The sequence below is a fragment of the Lonchura striata genome, chromosome 3 (genome assembly GCF_046129695.1).
Source record: "Lonchura striata isolate bLonStr1 chromosome 3, bLonStr1.mat, whole genome shotgun sequence".
NCBI lineage: Eukaryota > Metazoa > Chordata > Aves > Passeriformes > Estrildidae > Lonchura > Lonchura striata.
In genome coordinates this window covers 16,326,448-16,348,521 of record NC_134605.1, presented here as the reverse complement: position 1 = coordinate 16,348,521, position 22,074 = coordinate 16,326,448, and the positions used below count along the sequence as shown (strand labels likewise).

General features: G+C 36.0%; 1 protein-coding gene across 1 annotated transcript in view; it reads left to right on the top strand.

Moving 5' to 3' along the window:
* Nucleotides 1–22,074, top strand: part of SRBD1 (S1 RNA binding domain 1) — a 123,809-nt gene that overhangs the window by 8,652 nt on the left and 93,083 nt on the right. Inside the window, exons 7-13 of the mRNA XM_021526459.3 lie at nucleotides 1,083–1,249; nucleotides 2,433–2,550; nucleotides 2,687–2,825; nucleotides 5,600–5,696; nucleotides 6,857–6,992; nucleotides 11,821–11,924; nucleotides 16,744–16,851. Coding sequence (XP_021382134.2) covers nucleotides 1,083–1,249; nucleotides 2,433–2,550; nucleotides 2,687–2,825; nucleotides 5,600–5,696; nucleotides 6,857–6,992; nucleotides 11,821–11,924; nucleotides 16,744–16,851 — 869 coding nt within the window. The remainder of the gene's footprint in view (nucleotides 1–1,082; nucleotides 1,250–2,432; nucleotides 2,551–2,686; nucleotides 2,826–5,599; nucleotides 5,697–6,856; nucleotides 6,993–11,820; nucleotides 11,925–16,743; nucleotides 16,852–22,074) is intronic.

Here is a 22,074-nt window from a genome sequence, read left to right as displayed (position 1 = left end):
TTTAGTTAGTGTGGATCATTTAGTTGGGGAGACCCATTTGAGAGTGTTTACCAATTTATGGTTCCATCAGGAACGAGATTTGCCTTCCTCACACAACAGTGATAGCAAGGGAGATATCATTTTTGTTTTTGCAGGATTTTAACTTTGAAGCTATTCAGGTGGAGGTAGTTTTAGCATAGCTCTTGTACTGGAAGCCTGGGTGTGATCATGGAAGATTTTAATATGAATAGAATGGGAATAGATAGGACATATTGTATTCATCATCCTTAGTACAGTCTACTTAAGAAAGCTGTAAAATTTTGTGGGTTTTCTCACATATTTATGGAAATACATATGGAGAATTTGATCCTTGTGTGCTCTAAAAGGAGTGAATATGAGTGTGCAGATGTTATATTTTTAGGTTTCAGAATAAAACTTTTGAAAGGCTTTTGTATCAGCCCTTTATGGTAACAACAAAGTGAAGTGCAAACAAATAGTGGTGGTTAAAATGTTACTAGGCCAAGCTGATTGTATAGAGTGTGTGATTCCATATCGATACCCTGTAACTTTAGAAAGCTCAATTTGTACAAATTCATGTTTAGCTTTGCAAGGCTTGGTTTGTCTTAAAACTGTAGTATTGCTAGTTTCCTGTTACTAGTTGAGTGGGATTTGGATCAGCTCTGGCTTTGTGGGTTTTGTTTGTTTAGCTGAACCATGAGGTATGTCAGTGTTGGCTTTAAAACAAATATCCAAATTTTCTGAGTTGCTGTGCACAGTTTATGGTCTCCTTGCTTTGTTTTATAATTTTGGTTTGATGTTTTTTATTTCTTATCTTTTTTCTTTTTCCCAAGAGGTACTGCTTCCTACATTTTTTACTGCGGCTACAAGTTTCTGGAAACATTGGTTGCTGCATGTCTTGCTGAAATACTGGGTGTGGTGGCTGGATGCATGAGAAGTCTGACATCCTGTCTTGGGGAGGACAGTAGTCTCTGCTGGACAGTGCCATGTTCTGGGAGTGGTTTTGCATGGTGAATGAGAGGCTGTTTAAAGCAATCTACCATCTCTCTTTAATGTGGTTGGGTTTTTTTTCTCTCCTGTGGCAGGCCTTGTCAGAAATAACAAATGTTGAACCATGGGTATGTGCAAACTTAATTTGGCTCTTTCAAGAGGAAAACACGATTCCTTTTATCGCTCGGTACCGAAAGGAGCTCATCAATAACCTGGAGGCTGACACCTTGCGAGAAGTGCAGCACGCGTTGGAAGAGCTACGGTAAGCGCAAGAAAAGCACAAGAAAGGGTCTGGGTGGGAGGTGAGCAACAACTGGCTGCTGCTCCTGTGGCCCTTGTTTTACCTCCTTGTACACACTACAGCTGTAAAGGAACTAATAAAGAAAATAGTTTACAACTGAGGTAATTATGCTTGAGGCCTATCTGGAGTTTTCTTAGGTTTTTTGGGAGGTTGGGTTTTTCTTGTTTTTGTTTGTTTTTTAATCTAAGTAACAAGAAATCTAGAATTATTAATTGCCAAAGAAAAACTAGCATCTTAATTTCTTTGCAGTTTATTAAAACTGCACAGAAAAACTTGTACTAAAAGAGTAGTTAATAGTTGCTGGAAATACCTAGCATGATGAAATGGAAGCTCCACTCTTAGCAAAAGAATCACTAAGAACCCCTTGGCTCCCTGCTTGGATCAGGGAAGCTTCTAGTGAAGAGCCCTTCTTAGATTGGAGTTACCAGGAGATGTGGTTAGACTATCCCAGATCACTACAGGAAAGAAATGATCAGCAAAGCTTGTGGCAGTGGGTGAGACTGCTTTCAGTCCATCTTATTTTTGAGTGACCCTGTGTTCTTGAGACAGCAAGGGAATAGACAGGTCAGCTGTTCTGTCTGCTTGGTGTCGTCCTCCTTGTACTCCCTGCAAACCCCTACCAAGAGATCCTTTCCAAGGAGGGAAGGTGGCCTGAGAGAGTTATTGTCTTAACAAGTAATTAAATAATAACAAAATACCTCTGCTGCTTGCAGTCACTCCCATGTATCTTACTGAAGACCTAGGAGTTTAAATCTGGTAGCCTGTACTGGATGCTGCAGAGCTATTTTGATATGAGCTCTATCTGTAAGAGCTCATGAGTGTGAATTTATTCTAAGGCCTTTTTATTTGGCTTCCAGGTCAGTAGTATTACAGAAGTGCATGGAGCAGTAATTATTATCAGTGTTACTTGATGATTTTTCTTAGAACTACCACAGGATATTTTGATACAGTTTTGAACTACCTGAAGAGAGAGAAAAATTGTTAGAAACTTTTAAATTATCAACTTGGTTTATTGAAGGTTAACATGAGATACAATTTTCAGGGGTTTCAGAGAGTTTCAGCCATGTAATAGATGAGGTCACAATCAATAGACATTTTAATTTACGTGAAATGTGACTGTTAACATTAATTTCTTGCATTTTAGTACTGTTGCAAAGAAGACACATATGATGATACAGAAGTTGAAGAAAGAAGGAAAGTTATCCAGTTGCCTTTTAAAAGGATTGCTAAATTGTAGAACTTTGGAAGAATTAGACCACGTGGTCAGTACTCTAGTCTTTCTCAGATAAGCTTTAGTTTAAATGTAATCTTGCATTACTAAATAGTGCATAGCATGGTTGAAATACTTCGCTGCTTTTTAATAATTGGTTTTGCTTCGTTTGTTCTTTTTGTTATAAGTCTGCACCTTATAAAACTGGGAGTAAAGGCACCAAAGCCCAGAGGGCCAAGCAGTTGGGATTAGAGCCTGCTGCTCTCTCCCTCCTGCAGAATCCTGTGGACCTCAATCTCTTTTCTTACATCAGACCCAATACCAAAGGTAAGTGCTGTACTTCTTTGAGGAGTAATGTTCAAAATGTCTGGAAATATTTTAAGAGGGAAATTACTTTAATTGTTCTGATGTTGCTGAAAGTTAGGCAACTACTTGAAATTCTACAGTGCTTTCAGCAACATGTGATAACATGTTAACACATTTATGACTCTTCAACCTTTCCTCTCTTTGTACTGCAAATAGTAATAACTATGGAAAAGAAATTACATAAATCTGGAGACCTTATAGTTGACATCTGTATTTACTGGTAAGGGGGAATCACACCACACACCTGTGACCTTTCCATTGTTCTACTTGAATTCCTGAAGATTCAGTGCTGATTGTACAACAGGTTTATGCTCATAGTCTGTAGAGAAGGAAATGTCACCCAGCAAAGTACATCTTAATAAAAATTGGCCTAGGGGATTGGGAGTGAGCAGGAGAATTTGTGTCTGAATGACAGCAGGGATTGAAAAAGATGTAATTTTTGTAATTTGAGCAAGAACTTTTAACAGCATGATTGTCACATATAGATTACAGAATTGTGTGTCTTTGTGAATGCAGTTATGGGTGGATCTGTAGGGGGCAATCTCTGACAAAAAAAATGTGAAGGTTGCTGCAGTCTTCTGTATCATGTTAAAATAGAGGTGTACTTCTATTCTTCCCCAACACGTATTTTTTTAATTTCAGCATAAAGGTACTGAACCTTCTTAGTAAGGCTGGCTCTTACTTTTCCCACTTCAGTTTATTTAAGTATTACTTATAAAATTCTGCTAATATTGCAATGAAAATCAGTTACCAAATATTCTGGTTATTAAATTACTGCATTTCAGCATACATCACTACTTCATACAGCAGTGTATTGCAGCAATGTATTGCATTCTGGTGCAGCCTAAAGAGCAAAAAAAAAAAAAAAAAATCTCTGTGAAATTTCAGATAAATTATTTAGAATATATTCAAAAGCAAGTGCTGTTTGTTGCACCATAAACATTAGTTTTTGGAAAGCAGCACACTTATTTTCAGTTCTGTGCTAAAAATAATGCTTAGGTTTATATAATGGTCTACCTTTGAAAGACATCAGAAGTTATATACATCTGTGAACTGGGTCACTTTTATCACTTTGGGAGCCAGTTTGACAGCTTATATACAACTTGAGATCAGAGTGATTTTTTTTTTTTTGAGCAGTGAGCCATTTGCAGTACAGAAAATTTTCATCAAATCCTAATATTTTGGTTCTTTTAAATTCTCAGTGTTTTTCTACTTATCCTAAAAATAAACTGAACTAAAACCAGCAGTTCATGTTTCAAGGCCCAACATTGAAAAGTTAAAGAAGCAGGCTAACCAGAAAACTTCGTTCTTCTTTTTAATTGTATGCATAATCAAAAATTTCTCTAACTATACAAGCATGTGCTGGTGGACACAGTAAAGTGTCTGTGTGAGTGGTGCTTGTTGAATGGGAGCTTTTCCATTGTTTCCCAAATTCTGACTTGTTTGGGGCCTGTGCTATCTCATTCAAATAATCTATGTGAGTGTCTCAGTCTGTGTTCAGTATGATGCATGTCTTCAAATTCCCTTAGCTTTGTGTTCTGACATCACTTCTACCATACTAATAGTAACTCATAGGTGTAAGGATCCAAAATTTACAACTTCTAATAGGTTTAGGCATTTAATAATGTATTCTTATTCTCACATTTTTTTTTTCTTTCTGGCAGTTAAGTTTAGCTTCCTCATCTTAAAAAGGGGAAAGAATTTTTTTAATAGTGTGTAACTTTATAGCCTAATCAGAAGCAGGGTTCTGGGTTCAATGAATAGGTAAAAGTTGTGCAAGCTGTTAAAATGGTGTAAATAAAGTTGTCCATTAGGCAGCAGAGTGAACAGCAACATATGTTGCAAGAGACAGTTAATGCTGCATCTGCCAGCTCTAGTCTTCTTGCTGTTTGTTCTGAGGCATTCATTACTGACTCCTGCTAGAAGCAGAGCTAGATATATCAAATTAAAATACAAGATGTCTGTTTTATTTCATTATCTCTGCTTCTGGTCTAATTCAATCCATTTGCTAAGGAGACTTAGGTGCTTCCTCTTTTGGCCATTTGAATGGGTTTTGTGTATTGGAAATAAACTGAATGATTCTATTATCTCTCCAGAGATATGAAGACATTTATAACTGCATGTCTTTGAAGACATTTTATTACTTCAGTGTTTCATAGGAGAGGTTGATGGTACCATGACCTCCAAGTGGTGTTGTGCTCATTCCTGCTACAATACAGTGGAAATATAAAACTGTTCCACAGAGAAAAGACAGGATTACCTGCAAAGACTTGTAGGCAATTTTCATACCAGTAGCAAAATATATAGAGTTCTGCTGGAGTTGCTCATTTTATTAAAAATTCAAAAATTTTAACTTTTTCAAAAGTTATGTTTAAATATCCAGTTTTACTGTTGCACTATATAAATGTCAAGATCTGTTAGCATGTGAAAATAAATATTTTTCTCTAAATTTAATATAATTTTGACTTACAATAATGCACTGGTCACTTCAGGCTCATTAAAAATATAGTTTTAGATGTTTTGGAAAGGAAGCTTTAGTTTATAAAAAATTTAAGGAATTGGGATTTTTTGAAATCTTTGCAAGCCAGTCAGATACCTTCATTCAGTTTCCTTTCAGCTTGTGTATGTTTTCTTAGTACTTGAACAGTTGTGTAAAGTAATTTTATTAGTTTTTTCTGTAATTATTACCTGTGTATTATAGTGACTGCATATTCTATAATTATTTTTCATCTAAGGGCTTGCAAATATCCAGGAAGTAGAGGCTGGAGTGCAGCATATTTTAGCAGACATCTTTGCTAAAGATAAAGATACACTGGATTTTATCAGGAAATTGTAAGTTTTGTTCTTACTTTCTAAATTTTCTTGCTTACATGGTAAAATGCAGTCTCCTAGTGGCAGATAAAGGACTTTTTCTTAATGATGTGAAAACTGTGTTCCTGTAAGATGGATTTAGGGCCATTCCAGTGTATGTTCATTAGCCCTTCTGGCTGTCAGTGCAGTAGAGATCTGCTGTGAGCATGGCATGGTGCTGTAACTCCCAAAGAATGAAAAACTCTGCCCTGTGTGTGGCAGACCTCCCTTTCAGTTAGTGACCCATAAGAGAGTTTTCCCTCTTTGTGCTTTCTTCAGGCTATAACTCTTTGGAAGTGAATCTGCTTAAGCTGTTGTTCCAATAGCTGATTTGACACCAGTTAGTGTAATGAGTGTGCAGTGATGGTTGATTTTGGCGTTGGTAGCCAATAAGGCAAACAAATATGACTGTTTTTAAAGCAGGACTTACTGATACTTTAATTTCTTTAGCTGAATTTAAGTTTTCTTACATTACCTGACTTCAGTGTTGTCATGTCTGGGGAGTTGATGTGACAGGGCAATAGTCACTTGTTATTTTATTTTGTCTGCTCTGTGCCATCTGGGGCAGAGAGGAGAGTTATCAGAGAACATGCACCACCTTAGGAACATGCAGAGTTGCTTTGAATCAGCGATAATTTCAGTGAAAGAGGTTGTTTAGTAAGGGATGTGTTGTCATTATCTGACTGTCACTTTGGTTATTTTGACCACTGGAAGTTCCATAGTTGAATACTCAGTGCTTTACAGAGGAATCCTATTCATCTGAAGTGTGTTGTATGTATGATAATCTCAAGGGGCATTCAGGATTGGTTGCCATTTTTTTTTGCAACTTCCCAAAATTTGTTATGTGGATTTTAACCCATATCTGAAGTGCAGATGATGGCTTTTAAGTTTGCATTCCCTTGAGGAGGAGGGCTGTGAGCAGCTTTTTCTGCTTGAATGTCTTCTCTTGGTATATTATGGTCAGTACACATTATGTCAACTTAGCATGAAGTTAGGTGATCCAGTTCTGCAGGTAATTACAGTTAACATCACTTGTAATTGAGCAGACTCCAAGCTTAATTTTTATTTGATCTATGCAATAATGACTTGTTACAAGCTTCATGCTAAAATACCTTATAAATATCTGATTTTCTCCTGTTCAGGTGCCATCAAAGGTACATTTCCATCCAGTCAACTTTGGCAAAAGTGTCGTCCAAAAATGGAAATGAAAAAGATATCGATAAATTCCAACTGTACCATGAGTTTTCTTGTAATATAAAGAATATTCAGCATCATCAGGTAAAACTTGTTATTTTAATGTTTATTTCTTAGAATTTTAACTGTAGTAAATGTTGCTTTGTTTTTGAATTGTGTTGCTTAAAACTATTTCTAAAGATTTTTTTCTTTACAGTTATCACAAGTATTAGAGGCTTTCAAATTCTTGAAATGTAGAAATAAGCTCTTGATCTCTGTTTTAAGAAACAGAGCAAAGGACTACTATTTAGTACCCCAAAAATGGGTTTGTTTTGCAAGTCATATTTTTTTTCTTTTGTGGAGCATCTTTGGTTATCCTAAGCCCTAAGCTTGGACTTATATAACTGGATAAAAGAAAGGAGGGCTGAAGCAAACCTACTAGCTGATGGTTTGTCAGCTAGACTACCCCTGTCACTGAAGTTCCAAAGCAGGAATGTGATGCACTCTATGCAACTGTCAAGACCTCTGCACTAATAACTAATCACCAAGTGACTTATCTCTTGTTTTATTTACAATCACCTAGCTTAAAAAAAACAAAAACAAACCTAGCAAAAACCAATTAAAAAAACAAATGAGAATCCCAAACAAAAAACAAACCATAATATCATAGAAGACAGACCACTTAGATGCTTCTAACCAGAAATGTCCTTTTCCTTTAGAAGCCTCTGATATGCTCTCATTTTTTCTCTGCCTTCCATTTGAAACCAGTGCATTTTGAATTAATAAAGGATTAATTTATTACAAAAAAAAAATTACAACATAGGCTAATTTATAAGCTGTTTTTCCCCTTTCCAATGTGAAAGGTGTTAGGTGAAAGACTAAATAGCTACTGTTGATTTCAATGGGCTGCTCTTGATGAGGTACCTGTAGTTTTTCTCTTTGTAATAAGTAGTAACATTTACTATACTTATATTAATAGTTTTTGGTGAAAAGTTGCTTCTAGAGGGTTGACAAAAGTTGATAGAGCAATGTAAATACATGTTGTGTTTCCTGGGATGATGGTATGATTTCTTGTCCAAGGCATCTTTTTTTTTTTTTTTTTTTTTTTTTTACTTAAGGAAAACTTAGCTACAGTGAGGGCTAAAAACTATTTCCCAAACCTGGCGAGCACTTTATGTGGTTGCACTGTTTTATCTAGGATGTGTCCTTAATTTGTCTGTTTGATGTTACGATTAGCTTGATCTGCTTTGGTTGATTCTTCCCTGCTGCTAAAGTGAATACCTCTTTCTTTACCCATTCTGGCTCTTCAGAGAAATAATAAGCACTGATTTTGCAGCTGGCAGATTACAGAATCATGGGATGGTTTTGCACACTTGTGCTGCTTTTTATCTGTATATTTCTGCTGTCAACCATTCTAATACATTGTATATTTCTGTAGTGTGAATTGTAGAAGTCTGAGCTACTTGTGCTGCTTCAGTAAGGGTTCAAGGTGTGACAGGGCCCTCTGTACTAGCTGAGCAAAAAATGCATTTTATGATAGTTTCTGACATGTGAAATTTGCTGTATTGTAAATATACTGTAACTTTTCATTTCTGTTTTTGGTTCTTGGTTCTTCTTTTTTTCAGTTTATCTTTCTCCCTTTTGTCTTTTGATACTGAAATAAGGAGAGATTTTTTCTTTATCTGCCATTTCTTCATTAAGCTTAAACGCTGGTATTGTACTTTTGAAAGTCTTTCTCATCATAATTTTCTTTGTTACTTGACCTTATTCCCCTACTGATGCAAATTGCCGTTTTTTAATGTCTTCTTTTTCTTGGGTTCCTTTTCAATACCTAAAAGTCTATTTTTTTCTTCATCTAAGACTGAAGAGGTAGTTCATTTGTGCATTAAGAACTGGTAAAAATATATTCTTTAAGAAGAGAGCTCAAGATGCCTTCAAGAGAAAAATTCTCTACTTTGGCTCAAGATTATTAAAAGAAGCTTATGCCTGAAAAAGATACAGGAAAGCCTGAACCTCAGAGTGATTTGTATAATTTACTAATCCCCAAGAATTTTAGATTAAATAGGTGTGTTTGAAGAACAATTGTAAAACTTAGTTCTTTGAAGACCTTCTCTACTGCTATCATGACTGCATACAGACACAGTGTTCTGAATGCCTTTAGGTAGAGACAAAAGTCAGCTTTAAATCACCTGTTTTCAGAGTTGCAAACACAAGATTCCATGAAATACCTCACTGAAACTTGTCATCACCTGAGTATGGAAGTACAAGTGCTCTTAAAGACCTGGGTACAACCCTAACTCTGCTCTGGCTTAGATGTGAGTATAGGCGGTGCACAGTAGCCTGGCATGTTTCCTGTAGGAGAACAGGCTGTGCCTCTGTGACCAAAGCCCTGGCAGCTGAGAGTCTGCCTTGCAGCACATGCTGCAGTGAGTTTAAGTGCTGTGCAGCAAGCTGTGCTGCAGCTTGGTTCTGCTGTAGGTTTGGGTTACTTCCTGTGCCACTGTCATTTTGCCTTGTTTGGGTCCTGAATTAATCAGGATTGGTGTGGAGTCAGGTTGTTTGAAAAAGTTAAAATGCTAAAACTGTAATGAGGAAAAAATTTTGTTTTAGTCAGCTTTAAAAGCTGACTCCAGATTTTGACGTGGTCAGATACCCCGTGGGTGTTTCCAGCTGGAACGTTTTGCTAGCAGGAGGTTCAGTCACAGCTTCTTCCTTTGGCAACAAGGAGAACCTGACTGGACTCTTTTAGGACATAGCTGAGAAGCAATACCAGCACTGTCATAACTAAAGGAAAAAAAAAAATCTTTCAAGAGTTTGAGTTTTTGACTAACTGTAAACAGTTCAGTGTTTGTGTATGCCTTGGGGTTGCTTTCCTGTATTTGGAGATGACTGAAATAGTGGGAGGAAAAGAATTCATGAATAAAGTGTAGCATTTGAGGCAAATACTCTATTTTTAATCTCCTACTTAAAAAGGAATCAAAAATTAAAGTCCTTGGCAAAGTATATAGAACTTACTCTGTGAGTTTAAGTCAATATGCAACATATAAGAGAGCTGTGCAAAATGAAGCATGTTGTGTTTTTAGGATAAACAGAATGAGGTTTGATGAATCTTGTGACTGGATCATATTGTTGTTCTTGCTTTCTCTGAAAAATGTATGTTGTTTCTAACAGCCCTTGCCCTGGATCTGTTCCAATCTCATATAAAAACAGTCTTTTTCCAGAATCGAAGACTGCTTTGTGACTAGAATAGCCTCATTTTAACCTGTTACTTAAAAAACCAAACTAAACAAAAAGAGCCTTATTATATTAGAGGGAGAAATTGAGTAATTCTGTTCTTAACTGAGCATTTATTGGATGATAATTCTTCTCTGAATGCATCACTTAGAACAGGTTAGGCAGATTGTTTGAGAATAAAAAATATAAATATTAGTGATTGCATTAACAGCTGGTTTAAGTTCAGGTGACTGACACATTCTGCAGATGGAGTGCCAGGAAACAGAATGTGATGCAAATATTGACCCTGCTGACAGCATGCTGAATGATGACAATAAAATTCTATCACATATATTCTCTGTTGTGAGCATCACTTTGATTTCATTTTAACTTGACATTTAGCTTTCTCTCTTTTTAAAAAGTAAAGTCAGAATAAACGTGAAAGCATTTGATTTGTTAAAATCTGTCTTTATAATTTCTACGTGAAAACATTTGCTTTGGCAGTCAAGGTACCAGATGCTATAATATTTCACATGCAATCTTTATTATTAGCTTTGTTGTTCAATGATATGTCAGGCCTGGTATGTCACAGGAGCAGTAAGGCTGAGGAATATAAATTGGTACTATGTCCTGGAGTCATTTTAAACCATTGTATTTAACATATGTGACATGTCTGAGTTAGCTAGTGATTGAATTAAAGTTCATGATTGACACAGAATGCTCTGTTGTGACAGTGCTCAGGGCCTGCTACATACAGCAACATGTGTAGTCATACAGGAATGTCAGCTTCCATCGGGTTTCTTTCTTTGGTAATTTTCTACTTTAAAATACTTCGGAAGAAAACATGAAATTCAAAGGTGTGCATTTTATTTGCTTCTGATTATTATTCTGTTTCTAAAATCTGCTGGTCACTGAGTTTTCTTAGTTTTAAGGTGAGTATTCAGTGTCTCCATGGTGAGATTAGACTAGGAGTTATCCATCATAATCCTCCAGGATCCACCACTTGCGATGTGATTCTGGTTTTAAATGTAGAGTCATAGCCTTCCATGTAAAATTGAACTCTGTGTGCAGGTAACATTTATGCAACCAAATTTAGCTTTAGGTCATGACTGTGGAGTTAAGTACACAAGACTGTCAGAAGTATGTGCATATGGTTTAAGGCTGGAGTGTTACTGTAAAGAGAGTGAGTTTACATACTTTTCTGCTGTTTCTGAATTAGGCATGAATAACTAAATTCATCCTCTTTCAAATTAAGCTGAGCACCTTTGTGTCACAAGTTGTGATTCATAATTGATTTAAAATTGGGATTGATAATGGGAAGAAAAATGGAATCTGAAGCATAGAAGTAACTTTTTCTGTTTCTGATGTCTAGTTTTGATTGGAATCACTCTTTGATTAATTTACTGACTTTTAATTTGGGTTATTAAATAAGGTTATTCCACCACCAAAATTCATGCTGTCTTGCATTATAAATGTGCTTAAGATTAAACTAGATCCTAAGATTGCAAACTCCAGGAAAAATGTTATGCCATGGCATAATTTAATCTGTGTTTAAATTGTGGATGTTATCTGTATGTGCTAGTACTTTGTGAACTGATTTACTGTACCACCATCCTGATTTGCTGCAGAATGTCAAGCAAGTGCGTACACAAATGTTGATAAGTTTATCTTTTGGATATTTTGTGTGTCATCTGTCTGTGCCATTTATGTTTGCACTTAGATTCTGGCCATTAACCGAGGGGAAAATCTGAAGATCCTGACAGTGAAGGTCAACATTCCTGACGGGGTGAAGAATGAATTCTGTTGGTGGTGTGTCAATGAAAGGTCTGCATGGATACATAGTCTTACAGAAATCTCTTTTCTATAGGCAGCTGCATACTGAAGTGTATCTCATTTGTCTTGTTACATTAAGAGAACAAATTAAACAAATATTTATTAGATTAGATGAAATTAGCAAGTGGGTAATTCTTACTCTGTATTTCCAACTGCTGTAGCATTATGCTGAAAAGATCATGCCTTGGGCTTTATTTGCAAGTTATGGCATCCTTCTTTAAGCAGTTTTTTAAATTTTTTTTTTAAACATATGCAAAGGCTGATGAAATGTCAATATATTTCCAAATTGTAGCCTATATTGCGTCCAGTAGCTTTTACTGAAAGGACTTGTTAGAATCCAATAGAGCATACTCCAAACTTTGAAAAATACCTTCATATGCCCAATTGCAATGATTAAATAGGGCTATATCAGATTTTAGGTCTGTGAAGTACATAACTTCAAGTTTCACAAATGTAAGGAATTTCATGTTTAAAAAGAACTTAATGGATTTAACAGACGAACATAAATATAACTGCTTTCAGTGCACAGCTCTCACATATTGTGTGAACCATCTCTTCCATTTTGATTTCTGTTTAAGTTAGAAAACTGCTGTAAAAACCAGATTCTTTCATTTCTTACTGATTTGTTCATATAAGTTGTCTGGGATTTTTAAGCCTGTAGTGAGATATTTAATCTTGCATAATTTTCAAGGTCTTTTGCAAAAGTTCAGGCTAACTATACGGGTTTTGTGCAGTATCTGTTAGTTTTTTTTCTTGGAAGCTGTACTTTGATGTCCTCTGTTGGAGAATATTGTGAGCTAAACAATGCATCTTCCTTGCATGTATAAAAAATTACTTTCTCTTTCTTAGTAGTTTAAGATATTGGGCGTTGTTCTGGTGGTGTCTCAGAAACGCCTTCCTTTGCATCCTAAAAATGAATAACCAAAAGGAGGGAAGAAAAATAGGAAGAAATGCACCTTTTAATGTAGAAAACTAAATACAGTGATACTGCTTTAGCATGTATCTTTTTCACAACAAGTCCAAGAAATGGATGTGGTAAAAGTGTTCTGTTTTATTGTAGAAATTTAATAAGGCTGTTTTCCTCTGAAAAGTAAGAATAAGGCTCTGAAAGTATTAAAATATTTTTTGGCCAGATACTGTTACTCTTAGATCATAGTATGCTAAGTAATTTTTTTTGTTTCCAGGAAGGTATCAGGAGTCATAAACACACCTGTTTCTTTCTACTTTTAGTACTTATAACAGAATTTCTGTCCTCCCCTTAAGATGTATATTCTGTAAGCAGAACAAAGCTGTCAGTTTCGCTTTTTCTGCATCTATGACAGAATTTGGAAGCACTGCGGACCACAGATAATGGAACAGCTTGTCACTGCTACACAAATAAAAGTGGGATGTAAATTGAGATATTTTTGGTTGGTTACCCTTTTGTGAGTCATCCTGTGATAAGAAGAATATTGACCTTGGAAATGAATACTTACTAATACTTAGCACTCATAAGGCTCATGGTTATGGCTTTTTACTATTTAAGGACACTTTTCCACCATTATAAAATTTCTGAAGGAATAGTTTTAGTACATCTTTGTGCATTAACATCAAGGACAGATTCTGATCTTCCTCCTTAGAATTACTATTTGTCAGTTTGATAACACAGTTGTCAATATGTTATCTGCCCTGCAAGCTTTGAAATGGTTGTCCAGGGGTGGAATTTGCATTATTTTCATTGCATTGATTTGCTGGTTAGAGCAGAAGGTTAATAACTTTTTTTTTAGTCAATGGTTTCAAGACTTTGCAAAGGTATTAACTAATTTGCTAGAGATCGCACACAGAATCAGTTGCAGAACCAGAAATGCCAGCTTGCTACAGAATTTGGCCAGTATTTTAGCCAGAAAACAGTATCACCTACTGCCTAGTGGATTAGTAGCAAATATTCTAACCTTTTTGTGTTCTTCTGAGACAAATTTTTTAGCATTAAGTGCTCCTGCAGTAGAAAGTGAGTTTGGAAGACAAGAATTCCTTATTGCATTGAGCTCTGTGTAGATGCTGTCTAAGAATATTGTACATTTTTTTTGCATGTTCAGAATGTTTATTAGCCTGCATAAGCACCTGTTTCCTTGCAGTTTGGGCTTGTGTAGAAAACTCAGGAATATCTGTATGCCAGGCCCTATGGATTCTATTTTTCCCCAGAAAATGGCATCTCTGTGATTTGACAGTAAACCTACTTCCATTAACACTAGAACTGTACTGGTCCCAAAGACTTTATTGTGAAATTGAACACAGAAAAATGATCAGTTACAGAGCCAGAGAGGGGCTGCTTAGCTGGCTTTGAGTGTCGAAACAACATGGAGTTGTTCCCAAGTGGAATTGCAGCCTTGAAAATGAAATTTGATGTTTGATGATGTTTTTTCAGTTTCCAGGCAAATTTCTCAGATCTTGTGTAAAGTCCGTGGTACAGACCTTAAAGGCTTGCTTTGTCTGTGGTTACTAATGTGGTACATGTTTTACTTAATGTCTTGGAGGAACACAAAGTTCTGCTGCTTGTCCTTCAGGTCTAAAAGCATAGCTGGGTTCTTCCTGGAGCAGGTATTAATCAGTATTGGAGGTTCTTAATGTGGGCTCTGTTAATTCTGTTTGTGTAGTTCCACCCTCTAGTGTCTCAGTAGTCTAAGCCATTTATGTTTGTTGTGGTCCCTGTTGGGAGCACTAGGACATGGAGAGCTGATGATCAGAGTAAGATGATACTATTTGTATGGAGCTTTTTAAGAATTTGGCTTCAAAAGCTAGATCTTGATTAAATAATCAAGAAAAATCCATTCTCAGAGGGAAGCTTAACTATTCTGTGATGATCTTTAAAAACATACACACATGATTTTGCTTTGCTTTTTGCAGCGAATGGATTTTTCTCTTCTCTCAAGAAGTATTGGAATTATTAAACTACAGTGTTTGCTATGATTGAACTTCCTGTTTGAATGTTTTGTCATTTGTAGCAACTTCTAACAGAATGTTGCCTAAATTTTTACTTATCTATAGGAGGCAATAAAAATACCTGTTGTGATAACCTATTTACAGAGGAAAAGTTTGTTAACTGGCTTTAATGGATGGAAGAGAGGGGGAAACAGCTGTCGGGTTTCCAAATTCATTCTTACTCATGCTGAGGATGTTTTGTGGGGTAATCATACTTGCACCTGTAAAACCTTAATGTTTATGGAATGTGATGGCAATAAGAGGATTTAAAGCTTTTCCCAGTTTTATATGGGTATGGAAAGAGTCTCTAGTTACAAATAAGTATAATAGAGCTATTTGCCAGAACTGTTAGCAAAGTGATGAGGTCATGTGGCTAATTACACCCCTGAATGTTGTAAAAATGAATGGTGAGCTTAATTCTGCTCCTGTGTCTGTCTGCTCAATGAAGGGTTAACTCAATCTTGTATTTCTCAACTATTATATGCACAGACACTTAGAAAAGCTGTTTCAGGAAGTTGCAGATCCCCTTAGACAACTGAAAAGCTGTCTGAGTAGGAGCCATTTGAAATTCTCAGTATTTATGAGTGGCTGCAAGCAAACAAGATCAAAAGTAGAATTCAGTTCTGTTTTTGCTGCAGCTGGACACATTATGACCATAGTTCTATGGTCAAAACATTGCAGCATGTTTCATTTAAAAAAAACAAGCCATCCAAACAAAAAACTTAGAAAACTTGCATGGGTATCTCCCATTACAGTTTGGGACCCAGGCATGTTAATTAATACAATAAGTGAAGAAAACCGAGTGTTATCCATATTTTTTAAAAGTAATGAAAAACAGGTGGACTTTTATAGAAAATGTCAATAGTATTTCTGTTTGAATATATCTGGTTGCTTCTCCTTCACCTCAATCTCTTCTCACAGAGTGGACAATCTCAATGAGTCAGTTCTGCTTGTTCAAGGACTCGCATGCACAACACCAACCCACATCTCCCCACACCCTCCTTCATGGAACTTTGCCCTCATCAAAAACATCAATGGATTAAATATCTAGGAAGCTTTGAGAGTGAGGTGTATTTTACAGCAAAATTTGAAGTACTTGTCATTATAGTTATATAGTTACCGTGCAGTCTACCTAGAAAAGAGTTCAAGGCTTCAAAGGGCTTGGCTTAGAAAAATTTGGAAGACAGTTTTGTTTTTGTTTGGTATTGTTTATTTAATTTCCCTTTTCCTATATTATTATTTACACTTCAAATATATTAGTAGCAGAAAAATAGAAAAACAGTTTGTAAGTTTTTTTCTTTTGTGGTTTAAGAACTGCTGCAAAATTAGTAGGAATTCATTTAGAAGTTGAATAGAGATACTCGATGGATTCCAAATGAAATTTGAATTAGGTTTCATTTATTGGCATTAGTTTAGCACCTTAATCTCCATCTGTACATAGCTGCCTTTTTTTCAGTAATTCTGCAGTGACAATCACAGAGGATGTTTAGTCATTTTTTAATGTATTGAGGAATAGCAAACAATGCAACCCTCAAGGTAATATAGAATCAAGTTCTTTGTTCAGTTATAATAAGCTTTGACTTCTCAAAGTGGAGAATGCTTTTTCTTATGTTGTCTTTAAAACATAAACCAGAATTGTGTTCTAATACCTAAGACAAGAAAATATAGGCCTGTCCATTGTGAGGTATTAGAACTAATCATATTTGACTCATGATTTAATTGCATAATTATTGTAGTAATTCTGCAGTTTATAGGATTTTACAATGTATAAGCCTTTCTGGAAAATTCCTTTTTTATCTAGCTGTTTGTATGTCGTCTTAAGATATTTTATTTTTCTTCCAATCTTTTGCAGATGGAGACCAAAACAATTTTTAAAACCAGAATTTATGAGGCTACTACGGAGTTCCATAGAGGATGCATATAAGCGCCTTATATATCCTCTTCTCTGTAGGGAATTCAGGTAAGCCTGGAATAGATCTGTATTTTCATATTGTGGTTTTTTGTTTTTTTTTTTTTTTTTTTTCAGTAATTCCCTCCCCAGTGTTTTGTTAGACTATTATATTTATCTATTTGAAAATATTATATTTATCTATTTGAAAATATCAGTGTGTTTCTAATCCTCTGTGCTTACAGAAGAAATTAACTGCGTAGTCTTGGATAGGGTCAGAAATGAAATCTATAGAAGCAATTTAGGCTACAGTAGAGAGGTGATCTTTCTGTGAAGACATTTTACATATTTACATGTCTCATACATTTATCTAATAAAGTATAGATACAACTATCATGATAGTTGTGTCTTTATTCTTGTAATAGCATAAACCATGATGTTACTGAATTTTTCAAACCTCTCTTTGTGTCACAGCAATAGGACTGTCAGTGGCACTGTTCTGACTTGCTCTTACCTGTGATATAGAACTCAGCCAAGTATTGTTAGGGCTGGAAGCACCCCTGGTGTTTGCCAGCTTAATTTTGTGGCAAAATAATTAGTCATAGTTTTAGTCTGATACTGTTTTGCGTGTATTGTGATGTCTGTAGAGAAGTCAGTAAACTTATTCATGGTGATACTGTAGTAATTATGTCATTGGAGATCATGTAATTTGTTGAGATCTATAATATTGTTCCGAATTTAAAGGAAATGTAAAACTTAGTATCAAATTAGCATGAATTAAATAGGGCATATTGTGGTGTAGTGTAAGAGTTTACCTAGTGGAAATTATTTACTATGTCAATGAAGAGTGTTACCTTCTAATAGCTAATAGTACTTATGGTGGAATTCTTCAATACCAGAGAAGCTCCTCAAAACATAGCATCCTTCATTCTAGCAAGGCTATCTGATATGTGACCTAAATGTTAATGCTTTTTTTGAGGTAGTTCAAAATGAAATATATCAGAGACCCTCTTTCTTGACCAGAAATGTTGAAATTACTTGTATCAAAATGACGTGCTATCTAGTACCAAAAGTCAGCAACCACATTGTGAAATGTTTCTTCTGTACTTTCCTGGGTATGCTTTTGAGTTTGAATTGTAGTTGTTTTCCTGACACCTCTTCATGAACGTCATTGCAAAAATGATCTGTGTTCTACCTCTCTGAAAAGAACCATCAGCTCAAGATTTTGACAGCATGTATTTTTGGTGGCTTTTGAGCTTCTTCACTATAGTATGTTGTGTTTGCTTATTGCTTTGCAAGCAAGATTACTTCACCTCTTTTGATTAGTGAGCTTTTTCTTAATTAGAATTTCACAGATTTCTAAAAATACTGAGTTCACTTACTATTTTGTGACTGCAATACATGTAGCTACTGTAGGGGAGGCACTGTGTCTATTGTGGTCAAAATGGTGAACATCTCATGGTGGAGAGTTCAATTGTTGGCTTCTGTCACATGGGAGTGAAAATAGTTGTCATTCCTAGCCATCTCTACAATCAAAGTCTTTTAAAATAAAGAAAAAATACTTTTTAGTGGGGTTTGGTTTTAAAATAACTAAACAACCTGACATATAGGAGTGCTTCAAGTCACTTTTATTGTGTATTTATTCAGTGGTTTGTACCACAGGACTGTTGTAGTCTGTGTTTTGTGTAATGCTTTGAGAACTGCTGGAGCAGGAGGTTACTGTAGGTTTTATGTTCTATTAATCAAAAGAGGAAAAAAGCTTCCTTCCCTACTACTTCTTGGATGTAGCACACAAGTAATCAATGAGAAGAATATGAAGTTTGCTGCTGGTGCCTGAGGGGATGTCTGCTTAGGTTTTGCTCTTTATGATGATGTTACATGATTGGTGGAGTTTGGATAGGAAAATCTGAAACCTCTCCTACAGAGAGGAACTCAAAGCACCTGACAGTATTCTGGTCCCTGACCACTTAACCCTTATCCTCCTCCTATTTTCTTTCTGGATACACCAGGACTGTTTTTTTCCAACTCTTGCAAAGGGCTGCTAAAGTATTCAATACCTCCTTTTAGCATTAATATTTCCAACCACCTCCTGCTGTTCTTTTTTCTTTTTATTATCATTAAATGTTGGAACAGAAAGTTTCCAAGAATGTGTTGAAATTGCTGGTGCTTCTAGTGATCAGAAGAAGAATGAAACTTGCCAGCAAGATGATTACCTTATTTATTGTTTAATTTCCTTTCTTCCATTCTGTCAGATATCATTTCTTGTATCTGGTATAATAATGTCCACTGTTGATTTTGGCTCTTTCAAATACATTTTATCTTGTTGCAGTACTGCATGGAATGATTCCATCAGGGTTTTATGCAACTGATGTGGCATGGGCATATTTTTTAATGGATAATCCTTTCATTATTTTCCATGCTTTCTTGCAGAATGCTTTCTCTCCTCTGTCTTCAGGGACACAAACATTTCTCTGTATATCTTGTTTCACACCTGAAGGTAGTTTGCAGATATTTTTCCACAGAAATGATTGCATCTCAGACTGTAATTGGTAGTGTGGAATTTTAAATCTCAGTTTAAATACTGAATGTTATAACATTGAATATAGAAATTAATAGATCATTATTAGGTTATTTGCTTTTATTACAATACACCTGTTAGTGATATGCAGTCTGAGTGCTTTGTAGACTTCAAGGGAGTGTTTTGGAGTCCTCATTTGATTATTTTTTCATAAAGTAGGAACTGAAGATTTTTGAGGTTTATTTGTTGGGGGTTTCTTTTTCCAAAATAGCCGTTTTGCTTGTATTTAGAGAGGAGGACTACTCTTTGCCTTTGATCTCTGCCATATTAACAAGAACTGTTGTAAATTGGAAAAGCATGAAGCTGTACATCTTGCCATTTGGATGAAGCCAGTAATACACTGAAAAAGAGAAAGGTTATTACAGTGTTTTGGGTAGCTTGATGGGGTGTTTTTCCAAAGTATCAAATTATTATACCAGGCTTGAAATTAAGGGCCACTGCTTCAGACAGTTGATCATGTAATAGATACAAGTGTTGAGTAAGAGACAGAGAAAAAAGAGATGTCTATATCTGAAATTTAAAAACACAGGATATTACATAATAGAGAGGATATTCCCCCTACACACCTGGCAATTTCAGTAACATTTCCTGTTGCTGCAAAAGTTGCTGTATACCCATGCCAATTTTAAACATTATTTCCATAAGGCTGACATAACTAATAGCATGTATTTAGGGGCAGTTTTAATTCCTACACAAGTCTCCCTTCTTAGATGGACTGACAGGAATTTGCAGCGTGGGAGGACTTGGCCTTGTGGGCAGCTGGGACCCTGTTTCCATGGGATAGGTGGAAAGATGGAATTGGCCTGTCTTTGTACAGAGCCTTTGGTCCAAGGGCATTCCATTCCATTGTCTACAAGCTACTTTTAATCTTCATTTGCATTCATGGGTGACTGGTTGATTCTCTCTTATATGTGTATACAGCAGATCCATACTCCTCTTAGTTTTCTCTCGTCTCTCCTAAGTGGCATCTAATTGTGCTGTCTCTGGACTCCCCCTAGAAGCAGCTTGTTCTGTGATTTAGATTTTGTTTTTAATTAGAGAAGGGAAAAATTGGAGGAAGATGCTGTAATACTGAATGATCAAAAAATGGAATAGCAATTGAAATGCAGTGGAAAATGAGCATAAAATTTTACTTTCAAGGGGAAGTAGTTATCTTTTCATAAGTAAAATTATTAGCTCTGAGCTATCCTGCCACAGGAGAGGGGCTTTGGCACCGTAGAAGGTAGCTTCACATGAGTGTTAAGCGCTCAGAAGATGAGGTTATTTAGTTAAGGAGTAAAGACAAAGATTGATTTATTTATTTGGCCTATATTTGGAATATTGTTTTCCATTTTGGTCCACTCACATGGGGAGGGGGTAAGAAGTAAGAAAATAATTCACTGGAACTGGAAAAGGCCCAATGAAGGGGAATGAGGAATTAAATAATTTCTCTGGAAAGAAAAAAAATTTGCTATACTATGACTTCAACTTGGAAAAAGGAGGACTTAGAGAAAAATGTGTGAAGAGTGGAACAAGGTTTCTAGGGATAAATTTTTACTTCCCTCCAGTGCAAGGCTTAGGGGAGCATAATAAAAAAATATCAGCTTCTAACCAAAAGGTGACAGCTATTTACACAGTTTGTGATGGACCTGGAAAACTCACTGCCAACAGACTCTGTGGATGAAAGAAATTTATCTGCCTTCAGGAGGAGGTTGGATAGTTGAGCAAGCATTCTATTATTAGCTAGTAAAGACACAAGTCATGCCAAGCCCAGGAAATACTCTGGAAGCAGTTGTAGGCTAGGACAAGATTATGGGACAGATGCTGGTGCGGCTCCATCAGCTGCTTAGGCAACTGCTTGGAGACAGACTTGGGGACAGAATACTGGAATAGAGGGACAATTTAGCTGAACTGGTGCAGCCATTCACACATTTGGTGAGTGTCTGCTCTTTGCTGAGGGTCCATTTGAACTGCTAAGGAGCCTTATAATGTATGTATGCCCTTCACCATCTCTCTTTGAATTGTATCTGTGATAGTCTCATCTACCTGATACAGAAACAAAGAACACATGGAAAAAGGGAGCCTTTTGCTGTTGCACATTTCCCTAGGAAATGTTCCATCAGTAATGTGTGAAAGAGGACCTAGACCTCTCTCTAGACTACTTTACAAATGAGAGACAATGAAGATTTATTAGTTCTTTCTGTACCACTGTGGGATTAGCTAGTTGACTGGTTGGATCCTGGGCAAATTCAAGTCAGGCTTTTGAGTTCTTCTGCAACCAAAACCAGCTTCATATTCCATCATGTCAAATAGCCCTTACAAGGGTTCTCTTCGAGCTATTTGTAGTGTACTTGTGCTGTGCATTCATTGACCTGAACAGCTTGAATAATTTTCCCTATTCCATTCTGATAGGGTTAGTTAACCATAATGCAGTTTTTTCCATTCTGTAGAAATAAACCAAGATAGTAGACTTTTTTCAGTGATAGGTAAAAAGAAAAGGCGAATAAGGGCACTGCCTTTTGACTCCCTAATTGAAGTTACTGACAATGTAATGCATAGGCAAGTGATCATGCTTACCTGAAAAAGAAATCAGACATGTGATAAAAAAAAAACAACTAAAAAGTAACAGATACAAAAATATTTAAGTGCCATACCATTATGAAAATACTTGTCCTTGTCAGTCATTGTCTTGCTGGCCACATCTGACAAGTAAGACATTTTGACTCTTTTACATCTTA